Raw genomic sequence first — 9,623 nt, 5'->3', positions numbered from 1 at the left:
GCCGAGAGTCGCCGAGGCTCACACCGGGCCCAGCCCGTTACATGGCACGAGTACACGCGCCGGTCTCAAGGTTCACGACCAATTGCGGCGCCGATATCGCCCGAAGGTGGATTGCCAGTCCACGTCGCACGCTGGCGATGAGCGTGGGTACCGACCTAACACCGGCGCAGTCCTGCATCAGCGCGGCTATGGAGCAGTAGCAAGGCAGACCCCTGCCACGGCAACGAGCCCCGGGCAACATACACGAAAACATACCCAAGGGACTCTAGGTCGTCCATACAAGACTGTTCTTCGTGCGCGTCAGTGTACGGACGATTAGCATCGCGATGAGACACCTACCACGGCCGTTGTGGTTGTTGATGCTGGCGTACCGTCTGGTGCCACCCAGCGGGAGACCCTCCACATTCTTGCGACGCTCGGCATCGGAAAACTCCTTGGCGAGGCCAAAATCAATCGTGTATAGTGTATTCCCCTGCCTGCCGACCCCCATCAGGAAGTTGTCCGGTTTAATGTCGCGATGGAGGAAGCCCTTCGAATGGATGTACTCAATTCGGGCGTTGGCCTGGTCGGCGATGAGGAGAATAGTCCTGGAGAGAGAACTTCCGGTCGCAGTAGTTGACAAGGTCCTCGAGTGACGGGCCGAGGGCGTCCAGGACCAGCACGTAGAAATCGCACTCCTGCCCGAACCATCGCACTCGCGGGATTCCGATCCCGCCGTTCAGCGCCTCGTATGTCCTTCTCGCCTGGAGCACCTCGAGGCTGTCTCGAACGAACGTGAGCTTTATGGCCACCTCCTCGCCCGATGAGAGGTCGGTTCCTATGGTTCACTTTGGGGACGAGGGCGCCAGGTTAAAGTATGTATGAAGGCATGGATGACTGGATGCTGGGTTGTATTGTATCATATTGTACTGTATACCGGGCTGGGTTTTGTTGGAGGGGTGGTATGTGTCGATTTTGTGTGTGCCAATTCTAGGTTTGTCTTTTTGTTTTGTGATAAATCTTGAAGAGGGAGTTTGGGTGCATAAAGGGATGAAGCATATTAACGTTAAGGGAATTCAGCCAGCGTGGAGTTTGGGTGCATAAAGGGATGAAGCATATTAACGTTAAGGGAATTCAGCCAGCGTGGAGCTGGCCGGGAGATATGAATCGCATTGTACTGTGTGAGTTTTTAAACTGTAAGATAAGGTAGGTTATGTACCAGACATGTACCTAGATCATAGCAACATAGACTGGAGAGTCCCGTATTTTCTACTTCAGTTCAGCTCCTTCTCCTCCCAATATAGCTTCCGGACCTCATTTTGCTTTAAAATATAATTCAGGCATCGATATCAGATCAGGACAAACCACTCGTCATCCGTAGGCGACTCAGCCCCCCAGAACTCACCATTCATGATCTCACCGACAACGGCTGCACCAACATACCTGTAGAAGTCCCCCCAATGTCGGAGGACTGTTGGTAGTGGAGTCCCGTAAAACACAACGACAATATCGCCGTCTTGGACAGTGTGCGGCCCGAGTCCTAAGTAGCCGCCCACAGTTCGGAACACCGTCTTCCAGTGGTGAACGAGCATCTTCGTAGCAAAGTCCAGTATCCTTGGGCCGAGTACATAGTTTGTGGGCTCTCCTTAGGGCCAGCCAGGGCTGTCTGACACGGTTCGCCGTGTGACCTCGCACTCGTTAGCAACATACACAGGTCTCGGACAACCGATTCGACAGCTTCCGCAGAGAGATGAACGGGCTTTGGAGAGGCATGCAGCAGCGTTCGAGCCAGTAACGTCATTGTGGCCTCGGTATCCTGGCAGTCGCGCTGGCCTTGTACGACGTCGGAATCAAGCCTCGAGTAGGGGAGCCTTCCAAAATCCGCCCCGGCGACAAGCATTTTGCGATGGATCAAGTGCTTCCCGCAATAGAGCATGACATTGCGCCCGAGGACTACCTCTTGGACAACCTGCGAGTGTCAATATTCACATCGACCTTGAGGGTTTGGATGTTCACACCCAGATACGTCTGAACCACGGCAGACGAAATACCGTGCAGCTTTTCATATGGATATTCCGGGGTTGAAGCTGATGAGGTGACTTAGTGACGAGCTACAACGAGATGGATATGATTACTAAGGTGCCGTCTTACCAAGGACATCATCGTCGACCAGATTCTCGTACTTCCTTCGAAAGAATGCTTGCTGAGGTCCAGGCGTTTTGGCACCAATATAGTAGCTCGCCAGTTGTTTCAGCGCCACGATGGCCACGTCCGATGCTGGATCGCCTTCGCCCAGATGAACACTGAACCTGGACCGCCTTCCGGTAGATGTCACCCATCATGGCGACTTGCCTGCCGCGCTTGTCCAGCGCCTCGGGGGTGTCGCCCTGATTGATGCAGATGGAGTCGACCCAGAGGTACCTCTGTATCTTGCCGCGCAGCATGCGGCGCAAAGCAGCAGCGCCCTTGGCCGTAATCCCGAGCCGCTTCCCGTCAACGGCGATGGTTTCGCATTGTGTAGAATCGCCCCATGTGTATGAGAGGGCGTAGTACTCCGGGGGCGCGCCTATCGAAGCCTCAACCAGCCATCCGCAGAGCCGAATATCCTTCTCGTCCACGCTATGATGTTGGTATACGCGCTTCAAGTGGAGAATGCGAAAGCCCGATGCGAATGTTAGCGGGTTGTACGGGAAGGGGCCATTGCCGCCCTCGATGCTGCTTGGTAGTTCATGACTCGGTGCTGAGAGTGCCTCGCTGAACGCTGCAGCGACAGTACCAAGAAATTCACGGCCGATGCGCGTGAAAGAAGGCCTTATCACATGGCTTTTGGGTGACATGGCAGCGGTTAGAGGCCAGAAATGAGCTGTGCAAGTGAAATTTGTCAGGAGAATACATGTATGCACCAGCTGAGGCTGCTGAGCAGCGACTGGCAAGAGCCTAAATTTCAACCAGATCATGTCCCGAGACGACTAAAAAATGTGACATTGTTCCCCCATCTCCAGCAACTTCAACCTGTCACAACACGTAAACGAATCCAGACAAGGCTAGTACCCAGAGACCGATTTCCTTGAGAGAGCCCATCCCAGGCCGAGCCGCCGCCGTGTTCATTTGAAAAGTCGAGCTCTGCCTGGGATCGTTGAGTTCCCTCCCCATGCGCGCCACGCAAGATGAAATTCTATGGCCTGCGCCATTCCCATCGGTGCCGTTGAAGTAAGACCTGGGTACCTCGCACCACAGCCAGCACCTGTCGGCGACCTGAACGACGTTGGGCTGGCAACAGACCCCCATGGGCTGGTACGACGCATTGGTGCCGGTCGTCACGAAGACGTTGATGTTTTGGGGAATTGGGAGGTTGATGACCTCCGGGATCGCGTTGCCGGGACAAGTTGTGTCCATGTTCGCCATGTTGCAGGGTGGTTGAGGTGTTGCTTTTCCTGCCGAGGGCGAAGATGCGGGGAGAGTGGTTGTCAATGCAAGCAAGGCCTGAGGACGGAGATGGGATCAGAGTCGGTGTAAAGGGTCCTGAGGTTTCGGCCGGCGGTCCGGAGTTGCGAACTGAGTTGCGAACTCGGTAAGGTAGCGAGGGTGAACGAAGCGGTTGCTAAGATAGCGGGAAAGAAGTTCAAGGGATTGAGTAAGCGAGTTGTGGGAGGCGGACTCGGAGACATCGAGTCAACGACTCTATGTTGATGAGAGTGTTCGCTCCAAACGCGTGTGACGTCGGGTGGTTGGTGCAGGCAGACTGAGGCAGTGTCGGGGTGCTCCCTATACAGTGTAGAAGCGTCGAACACAGTTGCCGTCAACTACAGTGCCAAGGGTCGAGGCACAGAGTCAATTTAACAAAAACCGGGCTATTGATCTTCAGTGTTGGTGATTTGCGAGAGAGGCAGGGTCGGCGTATTGTGTCCTATAGAAACGCCGAACACCGTTGCGGTCGGCTAGTGCCAAGGAGCCAAGGCGGCCAGAGACGTTGACCCTACGGATTACAGTTAGTACAGTGTTGGTGATCTTTGCAAGCTACATGATGCACTGGGAAAAGCGCCCTGGGGCAAGTTTCCGTAAGCAAGGACCTTCCGCATGCGGCAAGTCTCGCGGTCTGGGCCGCTAGTGCTCTCCGCAACCGTCGGTATCCAACAAGACGCTAACCACGGTAACCACCACGCGTCAGAGCACACGGATATCTCGGCCCATCACCGTCAGTGACTGGGATGCATTCTCTTCAAACCTACAGCCAACAGCACTGCCAAGTATTTTGTCCTGCGGCGGCGAGAGAGTGCGATGGTGCGATCTGTGAAGGATGAACCGATGAAGGACAGTCTGGAGAGACTGTCCTCGAGAGGGCGAGGAGGACAAGCAGGCAAATGAGCTCTGAGGGACAAGACAAAAGGATATATAAGGCGTACGTCCCTCGAGCAAACCAGGACTTTTGGGCTCGCAGACATCACTCTATCACCGGTCCTCGGCACCTCCTAGAGTCCTTCAGCTCATCTTTGTCTCCCACCTTCACCAGACCAACGACCGCCCAGCCAGATCATGAACCGCCTCGTGCTGGCGCTCCTGCCGGTTGCGTTTGCAGCTCCAGCTTTGCAGCTCGCCGCAGGAACGAAAGCCATCAACGTTGTTCTTCAAATCAATAAGGCCACGTCTGAAGCCGCTATTGACGTTTTGGATGAGAACAAGTCCACTGTCTTTGCTCATTCATGCTCGCGTACCCTTGCGTCCGGTTCCTTTGCGAGCTCACCACTTGCCTTCACCGTCAATGAGCAAGGTGCCGGCACCCTCAGCGTCGGCCCACAGACTTACACCATCCATGACCAAGTCGAATACTCTGGAGGCATCGTCTGTGGGCGTGTCGCCAGTCCTGGCGAGGTCGTTGTCAGCTGCCAGGTCCCCGTCCCATCGTCTCTGCAGTTGCATAGTCTGAACAAAAGGGACCTCCAAGATTGTTTTCCTCATGGCCCCGTCGAGCTCTCCAAGGTGGTGGAAGCATTGGAATCAGAAGGCGCTGTGACTTCAGCCAACGACACCGTCAGCTCCGTTACTGAGACACAAGATGTTGCAGCGGATGCTGCAGACAAACGCCAATATAACCCATGCAGCATCTGGAGCTCAGCAACAATCATGGTTGGCAACGGTAACCCACACCAGAATCCACTCCACATTCAACTCAGTGTAAGGTCGACTACCCCCACTGAACTGGAACAGGGATTGACATTGTTCAGGAGCCCATGCAATGCGGGCAAAGCAGCTGCGAAGTAGGATACTCCCAAGCCCGTTCCTTCACCGTCGGCTGGACAGCGTCCCTCTCGGCCGCGCAGTGGATCAGCGGTGGTTTCTCCGTTGAATCGACGATCGAGACGGGCAATCAACACGTATGCCACGGCCAGGCGCATGAGTACTTCGCCATATGGAAGAATCAGGCGCAAACAGCCTACACCGTCCAGAACGCCCTCTACAACGCCTGCACCGGCATGCACCCGAGCGGATCTCATTTCGTCATGTGTGAGCAACAGTTTTCTTTGTTTCTGGACTGTTTATACCCCTTTTTGGCTGTCTTGGGAGCCGTCCTGCTCCAAGACTGCGTATTTGCTCCCGAAACCCTCCAATTCACGCCCGAAATAGAAAGTCCACAGCTGACATTGTTGGCAGGGTCGCCCAACCGAGACAACCGCGGTGGAAACTACTACTGCGTCTACGGTCGGCAGTATGTCCGTTGGATTGGTGACCGATGGCTCGACACGGCTCCGCATACGCCAGGTGGTCCTCCTTAAGTCACACATCAAGTCAGTGTTGGCGTGGGACTCCATGTTGCGCTTCGAGCGCGTCATGGCTCGCCAGCACCTGCCAGTTAGCACAGACGGCACCTTTGGTTTCACGCTGCGCTTCTCCTCCTCTGCAGTCCACCTCACCTTCTTCATCTCGACTTGGGGATTCAACATCTCTGCCTTTGGACATCTTTGGATTAGTTAGCTACTTTAGTTGAATGCAAATTTCCTGTTCCCTTAAACTGTTCTTCGCTTGATTGCCGGGTCATTGTACCTACGGACTCATTCGCTGATAGTGTACCATGCAAGGAGTTACATGGTTAGCGACATGTATAGCAGCAGAGGATCTGATCAGCTCGCTCAGGTTGACGAGCGTTGGGGCTCGAACTCGCAGCGCGAGCATGCTAGGTCGGTGGCTCACATCACTCGCCACGAGGCTGAAGATGAGGTCCTCATGTTCGACGGGATCAGCAGTTTGGCCCCTCCTGGCCCCGACGAGGAGCGGTGCATCCGGGACGACGAGGAGAGAAACGCGCGGATCGGCCGTCTGACTGCCGCAGTTGAGACATGGCTGAACGGTATGCGCAGGTGCATGAACATGCCCTTTTGGGACAGCGCCAAGTTCAGCGACAGGGACTGCACGCTCTCGGGCACGCTGTGCCTCGCATGGGCGGAGGGGAGGCTTAACAATTGGCATATGTACCTGACATGGCAGAAGGACAGAATGGAGGCAGCTTGGGTTCCTACTACAGACCACCCCGACGAGGAGGCGGAGATGAGCAAAGACGGCGACGGCAATTACCACTGGAAGCATGTCCTCTGGCTCCGCGCGCACAGGGCCCGGTTTGAGGAACTGGGCACTGCATAAAGAACACGGGAGAGACAACACAGGGAAGAAAGACGCTAGGAAGTCTTGCAGGGTAGGAGCGAATAGTTAGTGGATTGGAAGACAAGAGATGCAGTGGCCATACTGGGATTCTCGCAGAATCAGTTAACAAATGGTCCTTTTTCAAAACTTGGTCTACATACTGTTCGTTCTGTAACGAAGCGAAATTTGCTTGTGCTGCTTGTAGTCCACATTGCCGATGTTGTTGCGTTGTTCGCCCAGGTTTCCCGCCCCCGGAGCCTGCTGCTGCTTGATCAGGGCGGGACCTGTTGGAAGACCAACAGCCACGATTCCACGGTGTCACACAAACGAGAGGTCACGACAGTGGGTTTGGGGTGCTCCAGAGCACCAAGAAGTGATTGTTTGAAGGTCCTTTTTTCTCCCTCATCTCCAGCGGTGGGCATCGCCCTGACCCTGTTAAATAATCTGTTCCCAGCCCCTGTTGCTTCTCGACAGTAGAGCATCGGCAACCCAGCTTCCGAGTTTCAAGTACCATGACTTCAAGCAACAAGCGTTTCAGGGTACCGTGGCTTTCCAACAGGGCCGTTGCCTACGACAGCAGCAGCGTAGGTGAGCTACAAGCGGTTTAGCTGTGGCGTTCCGGCAGCTGGAGGCTCAATACCATTGACGATCGAGCGTAATAAAAACATCAGGTTGTTCACATCATCTATGGACTGGACTAACTACGGAAACGTTACTTGGGAATCACACGCCCAACAAACCCATTCCACTTCTTTACTGAATCAATTTGCGGAACTACTCAGAAGACCAGATATAGGCCAAAAACCCACCCACCATCGGTTGTTGCTGGATCATGGCCTCCACCTCTTTGAGATCAAGTGAAATGATTCCAGTTCCATCCTCTCCATATTTTCCAGTGAAGCCATCTAGATAGTCACGGAACAAATGAAAGCTGACAGGATACCCGTTACTATATTTCAGGACAACCTCGACAACGGAGTGAAGATCAATTTCTGCCATTGTCGTTCGTGCAGCGACCATCCTTCAATGCCAGGTTCAGAAACGCGGGGTAACCGCAAGGGGCTCCCATATCCGGCTGCGGTGCGCGAGAGGGCTGTCATCGTCGGCCAGATCGGTAACAGGAGGTCTCTTGAGTGCTTCAAGGTCTGTTCTGTGCTTCGCGGGGCTCCGACGCGTGCCAGGCGCCTTGGTCTGAGGTCTGGTAGCAGCTGGACTGCGAGAGGTGCCATGGTTGGTCAGGTCGATGATAGCAGCAGCTCTCTTGAGCGCCTCAAGGTTCTTTTCTCTGCGCTCTGCGCGATCAGACGAGAGTTTTCAACGGTGGTGACGAGTTCGTTGACGTCCTGATGGGGTTCAGCGTCTGCAAAAAGGACAGTGGTGTCCAGTGTGAAAATGGTGGCCGATGCGGGAATGTGGTTGTGAAGGCGAAGGAGAAGGTGGTCGGGTCGAGGAGAAAAGAAGGAGAAGCCGAGGAAGCAGAGGAAGGGGGATTCAGAGTGATTAAATAGCCATCAGGAGCCGGCCAGGTTGCACGTGCTGGTATGCCCTGCCTCAAATTGTTGGAGATCGGAAATGAGTTCTTCCGAAGCAGGATAGACTGCCTTGTGGTAAGAGCAGGTTCATGTGCCGGGCGAGAGCAAGGTTATTGTGGCCGAGTGCGGAGGAGCTGGTACAGACAGGGCAACATGAAGCGAGAGACTTCACGCAGACAACACGTAGTCGTATGTAGAAGCAGAGGTTCGCAGTGTCGATAGTTCTGATTAAAGAGCCACGAAGTGTCTACAGCTCCTAAGAACGGCGGGTGTGCATCCTCACACCCAATACATCAAGAATCATCGCTGTCTTCGCCATAGAACTGTAGACACCCGCCGCTTACCCCCGCTCAAGCGTGGACAGATCCCTAATGCCCAGAGTCCTACCCACAAGCAAAATGCTTAATCGCGTCGGCGTCCCCATCGTTGCTGCAGCACTCATCGTCGTTGCCATCATCATATATTTCCTCGCGGAGTTGGGCGATCGGTTCCTGGTCTGTGGCCCACGCCTAGTCGTGTTGGAAAGTCGTGGCACTGGAAACTTGGTCTTGCTCAGCTGCAAGTGCCCTGCTGTTGGATGCATGGCTGCCCAACTGAGCGTCAGGCAACGTGAGGGGTAACCAGGGAGCTGAGCAACGAGGTCAGGGCGATTCCCCCTTCGCTGGAGACGAGAGAGAAGAACAACCTTCAATTGATGACTTCTGGGCTGCTCTGAGCATCACAAACCCACTGTCGTAAGCTCCCATCATCTGTGTGATCACCGTGGAATCGTGGCTGTTGGTCTTCCAACAAGTCGAAAGAGCACCGGATCAACTCTTTGGGTTGGAGGGCGGGAGGAGTGTCTACGCCGGCGAGTAATTTCGCGTCAAAAAGCGCGAAAGCCCTGAAGACCGTTACCGGTGCGCGGGGCGCCGGGGCCGGTGAGCAGCGCGTTGGATTGCTGCAATGTGAGGCTAATAATGCGCTTGGCTGAATGTGGGGCCGTAGCCGTACTCGGAGTGACCGGGGGGGAGGCTACCCGAGTCCCGTGACCCGCATCGCCGTCCAGCCGTTCCTAGGCACGGCACCGCTCGGCGTCCTGGGCCTAGAGGCCAAGGCGGCAGCGCAAAGGACAACGAGGCAAGGACAGATACCCAACCTCCAAATGCCCCAAGCCAAGTCCACCGCAATCAGGCTGGCATTGGCAAAACAACGACAGGGGAGAGCTCTCCCGGAAGACGTAGGCAAATTCTCAAAGGATCTGGACGTAGCACTTCCTGGCAAGCACACTCGCGATCTCTACGACAAGTTGAAACGAAAAGAGGCCTGTATCTTGGCACAACTCCGAACTGGAATGGCGAGGCTGAACGGCTTTCTAAGCCGAATCGGAGCGGTCGAGTCAGACCTTTGTCCTTGCGGCCGAGCGAGGGAAACCGTGGAACATTTTCTATTGCGATGCGTGAGATGGGAAGCTCTGAGGGAGGACATGTTGCAATGCAC

At 54.9% G+C, this 9,623-nt stretch overlaps 4 protein-coding genes across 4 annotated transcripts; 2 read left to right on the top strand and 2 right to left on the bottom strand.

Annotated features, from left to right (window-relative positions):
* N657DRAFT_693489 (kinase-like protein) lies at positions 1-2,816 on the bottom strand (the record flags this gene model as incomplete). The annotated part of the gene is made up of 5 exons (XM_062797223.1): positions 1-186; positions 340-562; positions 621-817; positions 2,131-2,265; positions 2,315-2,816. 5 exons carry the CDS (start codon positions 2,814-2,816, stop codon positions 38-40), a joined length of 1,206 nt encoding a protein of 401 aa, XP_062643467.1. The 3' UTR covers positions 1-37.
* Positions 2,817-2,830: 14 nt separating this feature from the next.
* Positions 2,831-3,863, bottom strand: N657DRAFT_649842 (uncharacterized protein). Its single transcript, XM_062793809.1, has one exon. It carries the CDS (start codon positions 3,382-3,384, stop codon positions 2,995-2,997), a length of 390 nt encoding a protein of 129 aa, XP_062643466.1. The 5' UTR covers positions 3,385-3,863; the 3' UTR covers positions 2,831-2,994.
* A 179-nt stretch (positions 3,864-4,042) lies between these two features.
* N657DRAFT_603964 (uncharacterized protein) lies at positions 4,043-5,966 on the top strand. Its single transcript, XM_062790160.1, has 3 exons — positions 4,043-5,151; positions 5,202-5,481; positions 5,629-5,966. The coding sequence occupies exons 1-3, from the start codon at positions 4,513-4,515 to the stop codon at positions 5,748-5,750; spliced, it is 1,041 nt and encodes a 346-aa protein (XP_062643465.1). The 5' UTR covers positions 4,043-4,512; the 3' UTR covers positions 5,751-5,966.
* A 2,410-nt stretch (positions 5,967-8,376) lies between these two features.
* Positions 8,377-8,908, top strand: N657DRAFT_649839 (uncharacterized protein). Its single transcript, XM_062793808.1, has one exon. It carries the CDS (start codon positions 8,516-8,518, stop codon positions 8,762-8,764), a length of 249 nt encoding a protein of 82 aa, XP_062643464.1. The 5' UTR covers positions 8,377-8,515; the 3' UTR covers positions 8,765-8,908.
* Positions 8,909-9,623: the final 715 nt, after the last annotated feature.

Source organism: Parathielavia appendiculata, assembly GCF_033297405.1.
Source record: "Parathielavia appendiculata strain CBS 731.68 unplaced genomic scaffold N657scaffold_23, whole genome shotgun sequence".
Lineage (NCBI taxonomy): Eukaryota > Fungi > Ascomycota > Sordariomycetes > Sordariales > Chaetomiaceae > Parathielavia > Parathielavia appendiculata.
The sequence above is the reverse complement of the archived record's forward strand: the minus strand, read 5'-3'. Positions and strand labels throughout refer to the sequence as shown.

Coding starts and splice junctions, on each gene's coding strand:
- N657DRAFT_649842 (XM_062793809.1), bottom strand. CDS start 3,384: ATGGCGAACATGGACACAACTTGTCCCGGCAACGCGATCCCGGAGGTC.
- N657DRAFT_603964 (XM_062790160.1), top strand. CDS start 4,513: ATGAACCGCCTCGTGCTGGCGCTCCTGCCGGTTGCGTTTGCAGCTCCA. Junction 5,152..5,201: donor CACTCCACATTCAACTCAGT/GTAAGGTCGACT, acceptor GACATTGTTCAG/GAGCCCATGCAATGCGGGCA. Junction 5,482..5,628: donor CGGATCTCATTTCGTCATGT/GTGAGCAACAGT, acceptor CATTGTTGGCAG/GGTCGCCCAACCGAGACAAC.
- N657DRAFT_649839 (XM_062793808.1), top strand. CDS start 8,516: ATGCCCAGAGTCCTACCCACAAGCAAAATGCTTAATCGCGTCGGCGTC.